The following is an 18,358-nucleotide window of genomic DNA, read 5'->3' on the forward strand; positions in this document are numbered from 1 at the left end:
AAAACAGGTACCCATTCCCCTCTCCCCCCTGAAAGGTGCCAAATGTGTCAATGGAGGGGGGGGGGGGGGGGGAGGAAGCAGATCAGTGGAAGTTCCACTTTTGGGTGGAACTCCACTTTAACTTTCTGTGCCACAGCCAAACCAGGAAAGGAGAAGGAAACAAAACTAAAAAAAGTTTGCCTTTAGTTATACTTTAAAACCTTATTAATACTGTATTTACTTTTCTTCTATTCACATAAAGTATTATATATAAATATTGTTCTATTAACATCCAATAAATAAATCAATCTATTTCTTCTATTAATAATTCATAATAAAACAATCAGCAATATATATGTTTAAAGTGCTGGTGTGCCCATATATAAATATATGTTTCAGGTGAAGAGGGATAGTGATGTGCTTAAATACTTATAAAGTGCTCCTGTGCATCAAACTATAATCATATATTAAATCAATCCGTGCTGCTATGTATTAAATTGATATGGAGTGCCTATGGAGAATGAACTGCAATGAGCTTTGGCTGTACTTCTCCTTTTAGTTAGTAGCTTGGACCAGCAGATGTTTTGTTTGTTTTATGCTATGGACTGGCTGTACAAAGACCTTGTGCATTGAAAACTGTACTCCCTAGGTAAATGAAAGTGCAGGACAAACCTGCTTGGACTGTTTCCGGATGTCGCTGTCCTGTATGTGGTTTACTGCTCCCAATACCAGTTGAGAATGTTCTACCTGATAAATGTATTCTGCAATCAGTCATTAGCAGCTGTAACAGTCCAGCGAGGTTCCCATACACCTTTGTATCAGGTCCTATTCACTAAAATTTAAATCAACTTTGTAATTTAGGCTGCAAGCCATTATCATGAGCCTGTATAATAGGGGAAAAAAAGGATCTCCAAAGGGGTTGTTTTTTACTACATGAACAGAGGCTTTTGTATATTTAATTATGTTAAGTAAATTGCTGTTAGAACTTAGAATTAACTGCAAGCATTTTAATTGCAAGGTTCCAAATTTAACAGTTCAATTCAAAGTATTTCAAAATGAGGTACACAATATCCTGCAGCAAGTAAATTTGTTTTGTATTCTTTCCATCTGTGTAGCTTAAATAATATTTAGCTTTTGAAAAGCAATCTAACCACATAATTAAATCCCCACTTATAGCTAGACTTTGATGACTGGAGTGATTCTTCAGAAGCTACCCATTTCTCCAGCTGAAGACCTCTGGAGCACAGCTGCTGTGTGCCAGTATATTAGTGTGTTCTGACATCCTCTGTGCTGTCAAGAGCTTTTTTTGTGTACTTATGTTTCATCATCACAAAGTCAGTTGCTGGGAGTGCTCTGTGTTCTTTCTAATTCAACATCATCCGTCTTTATTCTCCTTACAAGTGGCTGGATGGCGTAGGGCCTATTTCAGTGTTTGAGCTACATTTTTTCAGATGGTATTCAATACTGTAGTCTGTCTTTACTGTATTGGCACACTAAAGCCTTGGTACACATAATGAAAATGTCGGACTGGTGATTGTCCTTCTTTTTTTTTTTTTTGCATGCTAGTCCTATATTGAAAACGAATACGTTACTAAAGTTACAAAAATTCTCATATGACAGAATACAACTTTGGAAGTGATGTAAAGTGATGTATTGTATTGCAATGTATTATTTCATTTGCAAGCATGTGTGTTCTTGGTCTTCCTATTTTTTTTCGGATGAATATTATACTGATTAAATGAAATTGGTTTGTTCTGGTATCGTACGAGAAACAACTTTGTGTTTGTCCCTTTGGATAATCTCGCATGAACTGTTGTGATCAGCTCTAGAAAGTGGGTTATCGTACGGTATTTTTCATCTGATTTTCTCATCATGAGTACTAGGCATAAGCCAAGACAGTACAAATCAAAAGCTAGCATACAAACTGCTAATAATATTAGAGAAAGAGTAAAGAGAGAAGCCATCTTTTTGGTTCCACACATCTAAATATTAGTTATATGTAATGAGAAACCTAAGGCAGCGTAAATCCAAATATAGCCATGATAATAACCTTTAGGGGGTCTGTCTGTTGAGTGTGGGAAAAAAAAATCAGTATGAAGTATGTATAAGAAAAAGTATGTAAAACCCAGAGGAATCTTGTGTATAGAACAAAGGTTTTTGACACAAATCAGGTTTACATTTTAAGCAACATTTGTGGAAAAGGGAAGCAAAGAGTTGTAATATAAACAAACTGGATTCTTCTATCTGACGGGATTGTGAAGGGCAACTTAAGCATTAGAAAAAAATATTATTATTGTTGCTTAAAAATCCATATTTTATTTAAACCACGTATTATAAAAAAAAAAACAAATTGGGGTGTGCACCATAAAAATACTTATGACATATACAAACAAAATCACAGTGGAAAACAAGACACCGTTTGTGGCATGTTTAGATAATAATTGGCCCATTGGGGTAATTCCAGCCACTTGCTGTTGACATTCATTATAGTTGCATTTCCAGGCAGATGCTATTGAGAGCTGGAAAAATTCCAACATGTTTCAGACATTCAACTTTCCCTTCGTCGGGGATTATTTACCACTCTGCTAACGTAAATGGCCATTACTAAATATGTATTCATTAACTATTATCATGATAATTTATAATCATGTATCTCAGACCACTTACATCATAAATTTAATTTGGTCACAACGCTAGCCCACAGACACCATCTGGGCAGACCGCATCAGTCTACTTCTCAGTACACAAGGACCATCTGAGCACTTTCCAACCAACGAGTCATCAAGGTTTCTTAAAATTATGGAGTCTAGAGCCCTTCTGAATGGGAGCACTACAATTAGACAGAATAACCCAGATATCTATAGATATATCATAACATGACAAGGGGTTGAAAACGTCCTCTTCGTAATTCCCATATAGAGGGCCCCCATACTTACAAGTATAGCCAATATGGTATAAAAGATAGTCCCAGCTGGGGGAGAGTTTCCCGATTGTGTTCCCTAAACGGTGAAGCCCTTCCTTGGGCAGCAAATCCTCCCTCTCTTCACCTCTACGTCTAGACGAGGTAGAGAAGGATAGCATCTCCCCGAGGTCCCCAGCATCTTTCTCATATATTGCGCATGTGCCCGCAAGGCACAAAGCGCAGTTACATCATAGCCAGTCTCCGGCTCCTCCTCCGACTGAACGGTCATGTGCAAAATGGCGCACATCACGGTCACATAGAGGACTACGCTGGAAGACCCCAAAGACCAGACTATGACAATATGGAGGGGCTGCCGCTGACACGGATCATTGATTCGAATAGATAGGAAGGAGCAAGGTGTTACAGCCTTCCTCTAAGGTCTCATGTACAGTTCTGCTGATAAACAGATGTTTAGGAGCAGTTGGGCATTTTTTTCAACAGCCCCGAAAACTCTCATCTATGTTATCTTATCTGTCCATTTACACTGGGACGTTTATAGTCATTTAGAGGCAGTTGAGTTTAGTGGCATTTTTTTGAAAGCAAAAAAATACATTCAGACCGAAGTTTATTGGCACTTGAAACGCCAAATGCTTGTAACAGCGTGCAAATGCCTCTAAACGTGGTAACTCGCATTTATAAGCCTTTCATTTATAGTTGTTTTGAATGGGGATACATATCTGACCATTTTACAACACTTCAAAACGCGCAAAAATGCGGCATGTAAATGCGTCAAAATGGACGTTTTTAACCGTCTGCTACTAGCCGCCAAGTTCCAGCATTCTGGAGAGGTTTTCAAATTTCCCGTGTACATGAAGCCTAACTAGCAGTTTTAACATTATATATTGCATTGCTCCCAAGTTTATTTAGTACACACCGAAGCTTCAGTGACATTATTTATGTAGTATTTCCCTAGCTGACCCCATGCATGCACCACAGCTACACAGAAGCTGATTGTATCACTGGGCATTGTCTGTAACTTGTCCACATCACTTGCTGTAGGATTTTCGTTTTCGTGACGTGTTGTAGATTTTGTTCCAGTTTCAGTTTGTCAAACCAGGACTGGGGTTTAACAGCATTGTTGGTTCATAATACAGACACACTAGCCATTTTATCTTTGAAAACATCCAAATGTGGAGGGTTGTGTTTACTAGATATGTAGCCTGCATTCTCGCCTGAGCAGAGCATTTTCCTGGTCACTTTGAAGTGTTTTTTTATTTTTTTTTTCAGACGTTTCACAAGCATTTATTTTTGCGTGTGTGTGTATTTAGCTTCAGATGTGTTTTCCCTGGGCTGGGCAAGGGGAGTATAGCAATTCTATAGGAGACGAGGAGTTCTTCATGTGTAAAAATGCATTCAAAGACCTGCGTGTCACACATTTACATGCTCTTTCATTGCTTTATTTGGGCCAAAAACACCAGGAATACACTAGAAAAAGTTCATGTACTTTTTTGAAGGTAGGGCAGATAGCATAGGGTGACTGAGTGCACAAGTGTGAACAGGGATAATTAGAAATAATGGAATTCTGCACACTGAGCAAAGAGTGAAAGGAGGAGAAACTGCTCAAGTGTGAATGGGGGCTTAATATCAACCCCCCTCATTTAGCTTTGTAGACCCCATCTACAATTCTGCAATAGAGTAATGCCCTACCCTGATTATATTACACATATGAATCGGGATGGGGGAACAGTTCAGCCCGAGTTCGGCCTGAACATTTGCCTGTTGCTGTCCACCGAACATCCGAATTTGCAGGGTGTTCGTGGGGTCTTCTCCACAGCGCATTTTGCCCCCCTGACTGGGCAAAGTGTAAGCTGATTGAAGAAGTAGGCGCTGGGAAGCCGTCTGTAGTGTCCTTAACAACAGATGAGTCATCAGCTGTCAATAGGTTTCATTGCTGACGGCTGAAAAAAAATAAGTGCCGGTAAAAAAAATAACCAGACCTTCCGGAACCCCACACCAAAATAAAAAAAAAAAGGTCCGCCCCAAAATCCATACCAGACTCTTAACCGGGCATACAGCTGGGCAGGTCAGGAAATGGGGGGGACATGTGAGTGCCCCCCCCTTCTGAACCATACCAGGCCACATTACGTCACATCAGGGGCAGTGACACTTGATGATGTAACCAGGTTGCTTTGCTACCTTGCCTCTAAAGGAAATGTCGAAGCGTGGAGCGGTCATAATGCAGTAGCCTCCCAGAAGGGGGATCGTTTTTCATCTTTTTTATCCTTCGAGTTCGGTGGGCGGCGTGATTGACAATGGATTTACATTTACACTTTTTTTCTAATAAAGGATTTGTAAAAAACTGTCTCTTGTGTTTATTACTTTTGTACACCTGCAGACCCAGGCAACCACAGCCCAGGGTTGTTGGGAAGAGGCCCTTGTTCCCATCAACATGGGGACAAGGTTCTTTGGGGTGGCGGGGCCCCCTGCCCCACAGCACCCACCCCCCCATGTTGAGGGCATGTGCTCTGGTATGGTTTAGGAGGGGAGGGGGAGGTTGCTCGCTCGTTGGCCCCCACCCCCTTTCCTGACTTGCCAGGCTGCATGCCCAGATAAGGGTCTGGTATGGATTTTGGGGGTGACCCTATGCCGTTTTTTTCTTATTTTTTCAAAAGCCAGGTGTCGGCAATTGTAACCGCGAGTCATTTTAAATGGGATTCGACTCATTCTTTTTTTCTTTAGAAATGCAGTTTTTGCTGTAGCATTTGTTATGCATGCTACAGATGCGCCACTTTACAGACACATTAAGGGGACCCCCCCATGTACTATATTTAAAGGAATTTTTTTATTTTTATTGTACTTTAAGCATAATTAAAATCACTGTTCCTGAAAAAATAATCTTTTTTTTTTGTTTTGTTTTTTATTGATACATGTCCCCCAGGGAAGTACCCAGACCACCACACCCCTTTTATGGCCAATTAATTTCATATAAGCCTTTTTTCCTGTTCGGCTCACATAGACTTCAATGGGGTTCGCCGGTTCTGCTGCGAACCGAACAGGGAGATGTTCGGCCCATCCCTACATATAACATTCTTTAGGTATTTTTCCAATGGCTGTATCATTGCGTAAATCTGAATAATGAATTGATCGCACTACCCTTGGGGGAAATAGTAGGGTGAGGGTGCAGATCATGAAATATGTTTTTTCTTTTGCATGGCAAAATTGGCATAATTTGCCCAGGGTGTTTTTGTTCATCTTGCAGGAGTTGTAAGAGAGGTATACTTGGAGGACATTTGTCTTTTTTTCAACCTTATTAACTATGTTGATGGGGACAATAAATAATTCATAATTTAAGGCTGGCCATACATGGAATGATTTTTTATTTGATGAAGATTTAACAAACTCCCTTGATAACTATTACCAACATGAAAATTAGTAAATAATAACAAACGGCAGTTGAAAAATGTAATTAATATAGTGTGGTAGATAATGGAATCACTATGACATCAGTCTAAAATAGTTTTGTCTGTTTGCTGATTCTAAAAACCTATATCTAGGTGACCTCTTTCTGCTTTTTTCTATTTATTGCACTTAAAGTGATACTAAGCACACACTGTTTAATTTACATTATCCCTTCTCTTTATGTATATGGATGATGGCACTTGAATTGTTTTCATTAAAACTTCAAAGTACCTTTATTCTAATCGATATACAGCTGCCACATAACCCAGCTCTCCCCCAGCCTGGGAAACACAAGCAGGGGGAGCTTCTAGTCCTCTGCTGCTGGTCACATGTTCAAAAAAAAAAAAAAACAGCCCTTGTAATACAGAGTAAAAAATAAATAAATAATATCAATAAACTATTTTAAATTGTCATACAAATATATATTTGAAATCAAATCTTTAATATTTTGTGGACATAACATGGTGTGGGTGGTTTTCACAGGCTGTGTCACCGCTCTCCAGTCTGGGTCTTAGAATAAGAGAGAGGTAAAGCCTCCATTAAGCTACATGTAAAATCCCACCCCCATTGGGTTAAGTGGTTAGTGGGCATGGAGGAGGAGGGAGGGAGTGGGCTGTCATTTACCACTTTGTATACACCCACATGTGTGACTCTATAGTCACATTGGCTGCTCAGCTGTAATAAGGAAGAAATGCTCAGCGTAGAAATTTACAAAAAACTGAGCATGTGCAGAGCTGCCAACACTGTTCTACAAAATCCCCAGCTGAATTAGGGACAGAGGATGGAGAAAAAGAACAGAAAGACCAATCTCATGGTAACAGAGTAAGTATGAACAGCATGTAATACAGCATTTATTGATAGTTTTTTTTTATGATGTGGGTTTAATTACACTTTAAATTTAACTGATTTCTCTGTTTTAGAGTGATCAGTTGTCTGCCACTCCATGGCATTTGACCCTTTGGTCAAATTTTACAACCAATCATTTGTAAGACCAACAATGCTTATTTTAGACACTAAAAGATAAAGTGGTGAATCAAGGTGAGAATATAATAGTCTTTGACACCTCAAAAAACACAATGACTTTTGTTATATATGTTACGGTTTTTCTTTTTTTGTAATTGAAACTTTCTGGTCATCCTATTCCATCCTGTGCAATTCTTTTTAAATGTTTTATCTTATTTTTATTTTTTTAACCACTTAAGCCCCGGAGGATTTTCCTGCTCAAAGACCAGGACCTATTTTGCGATTGGGCACTGCGTGAATTTAATGGACAATTGCGCGGTCGTGCGACGCTCAACCCAACTGAAATTGACATCTTTTTTTTTACCCACAAACATAGCTTTCTTTTGGTGGTATTTGATCACCTGTGCGATTTTTATTTTTTGCGCTATAAACCAAAAAAGAGCATCAATTTTTAAAAAATAACAATATTTTTCACATTTTTTTTATATGAAATTCCCCCCCAAAAAATGTAAAATTCAAACTTTTTTTAACATTTTAGGCCAATTTGTTTTCTGCTACATATTTTTGGTAAAAAAAATCGCAATAAGCGTATTTTGATTGGTTTGCGCAAAAGTTATTGCATTTACTAACCAAGGGAAAGATTTATGTCATTTTTATTGTTTTTTTTAACTAGTAATGGCGGCGATCTGCGATTTTTTTTGCGGGACTGCGACATTGCGGCGGACAGATCAGACCCCTGACAAACATTTTTGACACTTTTGGGGGTACCAGGGACATTACTACAGTAATCAGTGCTATACATATGCACTGTTACTGTAAAAATTACACTGGCAGGGAAGGGGTTAACTTTATTAGTGATCAAGGGGTTAAGTGCGTCCCTAGGGGCGTGATTCTAACTGTAAAGGGGCGTGGCTTGTGATATAACCACAGAGACATACGATCCTACATAGCAGGATCGTATGATATCTCTGTTCTTACATTAGGGAGAATGACAGGCGGCTTTGTTTACATCAGCCGCCTGCCTTTCTCCCTCTCCAGCGGGAGATCGCGAGTGGCCGGCGGACATTGGAGCCGCCGGTCAATCGTGTGGGGATGCCCGTGAACGAGCGGGGGGAGGGAGCGCTTGCCCCCTGCAGGCTCCTGGGCGAGCGACGTAGTACTACGTCGTTTGCCCAGGAGGGGCTGACTGCCGCAGTAAATATACTGTGGGCGGTCGGCAAGCGGTTAAATAAAGTGTGCTATCTTAAAAACGTAAATTCTTTACATTCATTATGTCAAACATATTGGTAGTCTGAAAAGTCATTATTAGCAATGTTTTTTATTAATACTTGGTGATCCTGCCAGTTTCCCTTGGTTCCTGTTTCAGACTGGCCATGTTAGGCACAGAAGCTGATCTGTCCTGACATGGTCAGTTTGCATCACTTCTCCTGACTTGGGAGCTATAGGATGCTGTGTCTTTCACATAAGATACCAGTCTTAGTATGCTTATGGAAAAATACCTTCAGACATCTAAGAGTAAAATATAAATTATTATTAACCATGTTAATATTAATTTGAAAAAGCTTTATATAGGTCTTGACTTGTGTAACGTTATATTGCATTAGGCCCTTTTTTTTTTTTTTTCTGTACAATTTGAAAAACACTATAAAAAAAATATTTCATGAAATAATAAATATTATAATAAAAGAATAATAGTTTCATGAAAAATACATTACAGGGCCATTAAACAGTGGATGTGTATGGATTATTTTTGGCCAATAAGGATATTGTTTAGTGTCACTTTAATGTAGGGAAGCTTTAGTGTTAAGAATTTATTATTGGGGTTAAGTTTATTTTCAGGGCTCAAGTGAGGGTAGGGTTATGTTTAAGTTTAATGTGAAAGTGGGGTAAAATGTTAGTTTTAATTTAAAATACATTTGTAAAAAAAAACACTTTATTTTACACTTACTCACATTGAAAATCAACTTACTGATGTCCTACTGCATATAAAGTAGTTTTATTCTTGAATGAAATGTGAATTAGAATATATTTACTGTGTACCTTAAGCGCCATCTAGTGTAATCATTTGGAAGAAACAAAGATATCTAGCACTTGGCAGATTACCTTAACATAATGTAGGCATAGAAAAAGAAAAATGTGAATAAAGTATAAAGTGGTAAAAATGTTGTATGGCCATAATTTTTTTTTGCCTGGGTACAAAATCTAAATCTCCACAAATTTCTAAAAAATTACAACTGAGCAGTCATGCCTAGCCTTTTTCGGACTGCCCCACATACATACACTGCAGCAGGGTGGCCCTTTAGCGTAAAATCACATACCTGTACCTCCTGTTTATTTCTGGGTCTGGCCAGCAATCTGCTTCCGCTGTGATTGGACACAGCAGGAGTCAATCAGTGGGTCCGGCAGACCCGATGTTCGCCGGCACCTACCGATCATTCCCGAGAGAGGCAGAATGGCGGTCTGCCTATGTAAACAAGGCAGATCGCCATTCTGTCAAAGGGGAAGATGGAGATCCTGTGTTTCTGTCTTCCCCTAGTCTTCCCCTAGTCAAAGCATCCCCCACACAGTTAGAAAGTACTTCCAGGGAACATAAGAGATTGCCCTTGATATTAACCCCTTCCCTGCCAGTGTCATTAGTATAGTGACAATGCATTTTTTTTTTAGCACTGATCAATGTATTGGTGTCACTGGTCCCCTAAAAGTGTCACTTAGTGTCAGATTTGTCCCCCAAAATTTTGCAGTCCCGTTTAAAAATCGCTGATCACCAGAGAAGTAACTAGAACCTTCAGGGTCCCGGTGCAAGAAACCATGAAAACCATGAAGAGCCCCCCAGACCCCTGGCCGCCCCTTCCCTTCAAGCCTGGGACTCTTCCCACTGATCCTGGGGCCCTTTACTCTCGTTGCAGGGCCCTTTATTACAGTCCGGCAGCAGGACGCTTTCACAAGTTCTGCAGTGGGCCCCCTTCCTGCCATCTTAAGGCCTCCCTCTGGTGGTGAAATGCCAGGGCCCAGTTGCACGTGTGACCTTTGCGATCCTGGAAGTTCACCCACTGGTGTCAGTAGTTTTTATTTTTTGGTATTTTAATTGTATTATTTTTTTATCATTTTATTTTTTATCATCTGTCCATTCAGAAAAGGAAGGAGCTGGTAAATTACATATTTACCAACCCCTCCCTGGTTCTCTATTGTGACACATCCCCTGCAGGAGACGGCAGGAGAGGGGAGGGAGCACAGTGGGGGGAGCCAGGGGAGCACAGATGGGTTTTAATCCTTACCTACTCTATTCAAACCATACACTGGTCGGACCCACTGCCTGCCTGCTACAATTAATAAATCAGTCTCTTATGATTACTTAAAAGGGTCACTTCCAGAGTGAATTTTAATTTTTTTAAAATCTAAATCTGCTTACTCACAAATATGCTTAAATCTGATATTCTTTTATTAGTGAACTACTGCAAGTCTACAAGACACATCCTATGTTTATTGAAAAAAAAAAACAAGTAAAATTTAATTTTAAGTTTACCTATGTGTTCCAGCCATAATATAAAGATCACACGTTCAAAATAATAATAATAAGAATAGTAATAATAATAATAATAATAATTGCTTGGACTCCGGGACTTGAATCAAATCCCGGCATGGTCCTGGGGAATCCAGCACGGTTGGGAGGTATGGTTTAGGAGGGAGAATGATCTGTTTCCTAGCCCCTGAGAAATCTATGACATTTTACTGCGCATGTGTGCTCACAGTCTGAACCTTGACCTGGCACATGGTGACATTGATGTTGATCTCCACTAATCTGCAATGATCCCCACACATACCAGTAATCAGATCCTGGCATATGAAGTTTCTTGTCACTAATAAAATATTTGCAGCTGTCTTTAGTAGACCATGATGTTGATCTACTAAAACTAGAGAACACAAAATCTGGTGCAGCTGTGCATGGTAGCCAACCAGCTTCTAATTTCAGCTTGTTCAATAAAGCTTTGAGAAAAAAAAAAACTGGAAGCTGATTGGTTTCTATGCAGAGCTTCACCAGATTTGTCACTCTCAAGTTTTTAAAAAACAACGCCCATGTGTCATGTATAAGTTGCAAAATATTAGTGACAGGAGACTTCTTGTGCTTGTACACGATTGCTGCTATCTGCAGAGTGCACTGATGTGAGGAGATCAGCAGCACTGTCATTAAATGCTGGGTCTGGACCTCTACTGCTGGCTGGAAGGACTGCTGCCATCTTCTAGTGCTACAGCTGAAAGCTCCTCCCACTTACCACCACATCTGTGATCCTCTTCCCCCCTCCACTCTTACCACCACAGCTGACCCTTCTTCACTTCCCACCCACACCCCGCTTTCACCATTGCATCTGTTATCTATTCTTCCACCACTTGTCCCGCTTTCCTTACATTTCACTGATGGCCACCTCTGTGTTTGCTGTCATTACCAATGCGCACTTCTGTACTCGTTGTACTCAGTGTTTGTGACACTTACTACTATATTCACTACAAACATTTTTCTACTGCTTTATGTTTATAAACTACATAGCGGGGATGTGTATTTCTGAAGTTCTGTTTATAAAGGGCACTACAGAAATAGGGCACAGCGGGCCACGATGCCTGTTAATGGCTGTGATATGAGTCATAATTCGACTTTATTAATAAAAATTTGTGAATGAAGGGATTGGCAGCAGCAGATGATTCATGGTGAGGGTTTGTAATTGATTGTGGATCAGTTTTTAGCCCTTTCACCCCTTCTCTCCTATACATCTGATCTCCATGATGTTTCTATGTTACACCTTTATCTCTTGTATCCTTCACATTACCCCTCTCTTCACCATCCTCCTATACATTCACATCTATATCTCCCCCCTCTGCGTATAACCGATGTGCTGTATCCAATGCACCATTATCAAGCTCCATGTAGAAACCACCTCAACACCAGCATGTTCTTTATTAAAAATAAAGCTTTATGTGTCAAAAAAAGTTAAAATAAAAGTCATTTGGGTACAGTGCAGAGGTGTAATTAGAAGCTTGGAGGCCCCCGTGCAAGAAAAGAATTTTATTTTATTTATTTATTTGTAAAAATTATATTTTATTTATTTATTTTTAAATTTTTAGGAGCCCCATTGGGGGGCTTTAGTGAAATATCAGGGGTAAAGGTAAATAAGGACACAGCCCTCAATCTCCTTCTCTGCAGCCTCAGCGGCACAGAATGAATGGACAAGAAAAGCTCAGTACAGAGCTTCCTTCCATTCATAAACTGAAGCATAGTAAAGACAGTTCGGTAGATCGGTACAGCACGGATCACTGACTCTATTCATTAAGACAAGGAAGTGGCCTTTAAATGACACATTTACCGGACCCTTCCCCACTCTCCATCCTGACAGATACCCCGCATCAGCCCGTGGGAGAGGGGTTGGGGGAACGCGGTGGTATGACAGGGGATGGGGGGGGGGGGCAGGGGACCACACAGGGGCCCGATCATAGTTTCTTGCAGCCACTGAAAGGAGATAGACTGTAAGAAATATGAACATTTTATTTTTTTTAGCCTTTTGGGAAATTGGAATGCTACTTTTTTAGTCTGACAAAGAAACTCTTCTGTAGTTTCTATTATCATACATAATCTAGCATAGACCCTACGTGTTGCAATAAGATCAGGATTGCCATGTTAGGTGAATTGATGTTTTTTTAAGAAAACTAATGACCCCAGATATCTTTCATGGGAAACATTTAAGTTTTAGTTTTTATCTTTTATTTTCAAACTCTCTTTGAGTTGCTATACATACCTATTATTTATGTGCTACAGAAATATGTGACACTAAACTTTTTTTATAAAAAGTTCTATTCAAGTATGTATTCTTAAAGTGGAGTTCCGGCCTATTTTGCAACTTTAGTGATTCCTGGAGTGCTCGCTATGCTGATCATCAATTGGGCATTTTCAATTTTTTTCAGGGGTCCCTTACCTTATTTTCAGGGCATTTTTAATTGTACTTCCTCCTTCTCCCCCCTCTGTGGCCACGGCCACCGACATCACTTCCGCCTTTGAATTGCATCCTGGGAGCTGTTTGTCATCACTCCCAGGAGGCTGGAATCAGGAAGAACTCCCAGAACACTCCCTGGAATCAGGAAGAAGGACACAGCAGATTACACTGCGGCTTCAGATGCCCACATCCAAGATGGCCGTGCTCAGACAGAGTTTTTAAAAGTAAGATTTTGACTAAAATCCCATACTGTACACCTTGTAAGTATGAGAATAGCGATTCTGTAAAGGGCAAGGGATTAGTACTATGGGGGTATTTTTAGTTAAAAAAGGTATTTGAGGCCAGAACTCCGCTTTAACTTACTGCTGTGACCTAGCTTTTTGTTAGAGGGTGGCTAAGTTTGTTCTCCTTGGTCCCACTCTATGTAAGAAGGTAGCCACACTTTCTTGCTTTCCCCTGAGATGGACTGTGGGATTTGTGGTATGCCTAGAGTTGTGCACAAGGCTGCATCTAGTGCACATTGCTCAATCCAAACGAATGTAACTGAGGGGGAGAAAAAGAGGTAGATGATGTTATAAGGAGGCACAAAAACACAGAAATTATTTTATGAAAAATAGATTACAGTGCCATTAGGTAACTGAATGTGTATCGATTATTTGGGGAGAATTAGGATATTTTTAGTATCACTTTAACCACTTGCCGACCGCCGCAAGTACATTTACTGCGGCGGTCAGCCCCGTACAGGCAAAGTGACGTAGTACTACGTCGCTAGCCTAAAAGCCTTTAGGGGGCGAGCGCGCGCCGCCGGAGGCACGCTCCCGCCCCCGCTTGTTCTCTAACAAGTCCGCGCGTGTGTCTGGCGGACCCGATGCCCGCTGGTCACTTGCGATCTCCCTGTGGAGAGGGAGAAAGGCGGGCGGCTAATGTAAACACAGCCACCTGTCATTCTCCTGATCTAACTGCAGAGATCATACGATCCTGCTATGTAGGATCGTATGTCTCTGTGGTTACATCACTAGCCACACCCCTTTACAGTTAGAAGCACGCCCCTAGGGACACACTTAACCCCTGCATCACCAATAAAGTTAACCCCTTCCCTGCCAGTGTCATTTTTACAGTAACAGTGCATATGTATAGCACTGATTACTGTAGTAATGTCACTGGTACCCCCAAAAGTGTCAAAAATGTCAGCCAAGGGTTCAATCTGTCCGCCACAATGTCGCAGTCCCGCAAAAAAAATCGCAGATCGCCGCCATTACTCGTTAAAAAAAAAAAAATGACAGAAATCTTTCCCTTAGTTAGTAAACACAATAACTTTTGCGCAAACCAATCAAAATACGCTTATTGCTATTTTTTTTACCAAAAATATGTAGCAGAAAACAAATTGGCCTAAAATGTTAAAAAAATTTGATTTTTACATTTTTTTGGGGGGAATTTCATATAAAAAAATGTGAAAAATATTGTTATTTTTTCCAAATTGTCGCTCTTTTTTTGTTTATAGCGCAAAAAGTAAAAATTGTACAGGTGATCAAATACCACCAAAAGAAAGCCCTGTTTGTGGGAAAAAAAGGACATCAATTTCATTTGGGTACAGAGGCGATGACCTCGCAATTGTCCGTTAAGGTCACGCAGTGCCGAATCGCAAAATACCCCCTGGTCTTTCAGCAGCCAAATCCTCCGGGGCTTAAGTGGTTAAGATAGGAACTAGTCTTTATGGATCTATTTTCCATCCTTTCTGCAGGTGAAAGTCGCCAATCGTAAAAATACATACACACCATTCTTTGTTCTACAGTAACCATTTCCTTTTCATCAGAAGCATGGTGTTCCTTTCATCTATATATGTTTTCTCAGTGTTGACATTGAGCAGAACATGACAATGACAATATTTCGTTGATGTGTTTATTACTCCAGGAGAAGAGAAAAGCAGAGGAAGCCCTCAACGACTTGAAGCGACAACATGAATCAGAAGTTGCTGAGCTCCAGGTGACAATCAAGAAACTGAAAAAGGTAATCAAAAATCTTTTACTGCCATAAACCTTCTTTTTAAAGAGTCTCTGATCAGATTACATAAAAGTGATAATTTGTCATCGGTATTTCTAGAAAAACCTAATTTGAAATTCATAAAATTAAAAAAAAATCATAAATTTTCATAACATTCATAAAAATCATAAAAATTCAAAACTGATCTATTGGCATATTTCCTATGACATAACGGATCTGCCTATGCATGAACCTGCAATAAGAAATTTTACAAAGTTATGTGCCAGTACATATTGCTAAATGTAATGTTATTATTCTTTAATAGCAGTGATGTTATATATATATATATATATATATATATATTTTAATTTTATAAGTGATTAACCTATTTAATATTGCCATTCTATTTTTGTAGCTGGAAGAACAATCCAAAAGCATAAACTTAAAAGAAGATGTGGCTGCTTTAAAAAAGCGATTGCATGCGTTGACCCTGGTAAGGGACATGCGCTGATTTATTATTTTTTTTTTTCAGATACTTTACATAGAGCGCATCTATTCCACAATATTTTACAGAGGACTTGATATTTAATGCCCCTACCAAAGTAATGCTGACAATCTATCACATCCCTATATAGGGCCCATTCTTTCAAAACAAATGTTTTATTTATTTACGGAATGCAAAGGACTAAAGTATCCTCATTCTTGGTTTGGGACATCAGAATAAAAGACACCGGTGATGAGATCTTACCAGTGTTTTTTTATTCTGATGCCCCAAACCAAGAATGAGAAAAACAAAAAAAAAATGCTTGCCACTGAAATTAGGTGGAGAGTGCAAAATCTGGTGTAGTTGTGCATGGTTGCCAATCAACTTCTAACTTCAGCTTGTTCAGTTAAGCTTTGACAAATATAAAAAAAAAGAAAACAGCTAGAAGCGGATTGGTTTCTGTGCAGAGCTACACCAGATTTTGCACTCTTCAGTTTTAATAAATCAACCCCAGTGTTTTCTTCCAAAACCCACCCAAGCACACATAATAAGACCAAACTTGGTTGTCATGTATGCCAGAAAATCTGATCCCGTATCATTCAGTAACTGGAAAAATTGAAATTGTTCAATTAGATAATATGATTATCTTATCTTAGTGTAAGGTTTTGCACTTGGGGACTAAAAACATAAAAACACAATACACGTTAGGAGGGGAACCCTTGGGGGAATTAAAAATGGAGAAAGATCTGGGAGTCTTGGTTGATGATAGACTAGGCAACAGCATGCAATGTCAAGCGGCAGCTGCCAAAGCCAACAGAATATTAGCATGCATAAAGAAAGGGATGTATTCCAGAGATAAGACTATAATCCCTCCACTTTATAAAACTCTGGTCCGACCGCATCTGGAGTATTCTGTCCAGTTCTGGTCGCCAGTCCTCAGGAGGGATGTGTTGGAGCTGGAGAGAGTCCAGAGAAGGGCAACTAAACTGATTAGGGGATTGGAGGACCTTAATTATGAAGAGCGTCTGCAATCGCTTGATTTATTCTCCCTGGAGAAGAGACGCCTGAGGGGGGACATGATAGCAATTTACAAATATCTCAATGGGGATCTCAGCTTAGAAAAAAAGCTGTTCAGTCGAAGGGTTTGCATGAGGACTCGAGGGCATACAATGCGATTAGAGGAGAAGCGTTTTAACCTCAGGCAACGTGGGGGGTTCTTTACTGTGAGGGCTACAAGATTGTGGAATTCTCTACCACAAGAGGTGGTTTCTGCGGGAAGTATGGTGGCTTTCAAAAGACTCTTAGATGTACATCTCAAGGATCAGAACATTCAGGGCTATGTGAGATGATTACAGCTACACACACCTACACAGGTTGAACTGGATGGACTATTGTCTTTATTCAACCACATCTACTATGTAACTATGTAACTATGTACAACATACTATGCAGCCTACATCCTGCGGATAATACATCCAATGGATCTCCGGCCAGCAAGGAGACCTTTAGGCTCTCATTTGATGTGATATGCTGTACTGTTACTTGTCAGCAGAGCATACTACCAAGAGATAAACTCCACAGTGCTTACTGCTGTATGTATTGCTGTCATTGGTTGCTAAACATTTTGGTTGTCGATAATGTCAGAAGCCATGGATGTGAGATGTTCAAGTGTCATAGCTCGCCCATACCTGAACAGCTGTTTTCTGAATGTGAGCAGGTGTTGAAACTTTACCTTTCTAGTAAGCTTGTAAAAAAAATAAAATATTCTGTTGAAACCGTAGACTGAAGAATCCCATGATAATAACAGTAGAACTTCAAACAGAGAGGGTCCTAAGTTGATCCCAGAATTACAATCCAAACTACTGATTTCTGATTGGTTGGCTTTCTGTTAAACGTTAGTATGTAAAGCTCATAATATCAGTGCAAATAAAATGTTATTGTATGATTCCAACAGGAAAATCAGAAACTTAGGAAGGAGCTTCTGGAAGCCCAGACCAGCATCTCTTTCCTTCAGAGTGAACTTGATGCTATGAAAAGTGATTATGCTGACCAGAGTTTAAATTCTGAAAGGTATATTACAACCATAGTTACATCCTAAATCCATTAGATAATTCATTTAACATCATATAAGCTGGACCTTTTCCTTTGCTTCTTTTTTCTAGAGATATGGAAATAATCAGGGAATATACCGATGAAAGAGAAAATTTGGCACGGCAGATTGAGATTCTTCAGTATGTATGTTTTTAATGAAAATATTAACTGAATATTTAGCTTTTATCAATTTCATATTATCTTGTGCGCATTAAAAGGACCAACACAAAACAAGTTCTCTTATTGATTATTAATTGGACTTGGTTGGACTTTTGATTGGAATTGGAATGGATTTAGACGTTTTAGTCCCCATTCCTAGTCCCAGAGACCTTCCTTTATCCATTACTATTATGGAACTTGCTAAACTTTACATAGATACAGTGCCTTGAAAAAGTATACATACCCCTTAAAATTTTTCACATTTTGTCATGTTACAACCAAAAACGTAAATGTATTTTGTTGGGATTTTATGCGATAGACCAACACAAAGTGGCACATAATTGTGAAGTGGAAGGAAAATGA

General features: G+C 39.5%; 1 protein-coding gene across 1 annotated transcript in view; it reads left to right on the top strand.

Annotated features, from left to right (window-relative positions):
* Positions 1-18,358, top strand: part of RASEF (RAS and EF-hand domain containing) — a gene marked incomplete at its 3' end in the record, with an annotated part of 170,337 nt that overhangs the window by 103,079 nt on the left and 48,900 nt on the right. The window contains exons 4-7 of the mRNA XM_082245596.1: positions 15,193-15,288; positions 15,677-15,754; positions 17,700-17,815; positions 17,908-17,976. Of these exons, the coding sequence (XP_082101722.1) occupies positions 15,193-15,288; positions 15,677-15,754; positions 17,700-17,815; positions 17,908-17,976 (359 nt within the window). The remainder of the gene's footprint in view (positions 1-15,192; positions 15,289-15,676; positions 15,755-17,699; positions 17,816-17,907; positions 17,977-18,358) is intronic.

Source organism: Pelophylax lessonae (assembly GCF_965119305.1).
Source record: "Pelophylax lessonae genome assembly, chromosome: 1".
Lineage (NCBI taxonomy): Eukaryota > Metazoa > Chordata > Amphibia > Anura > Ranidae > Pelophylax > Pelophylax lessonae.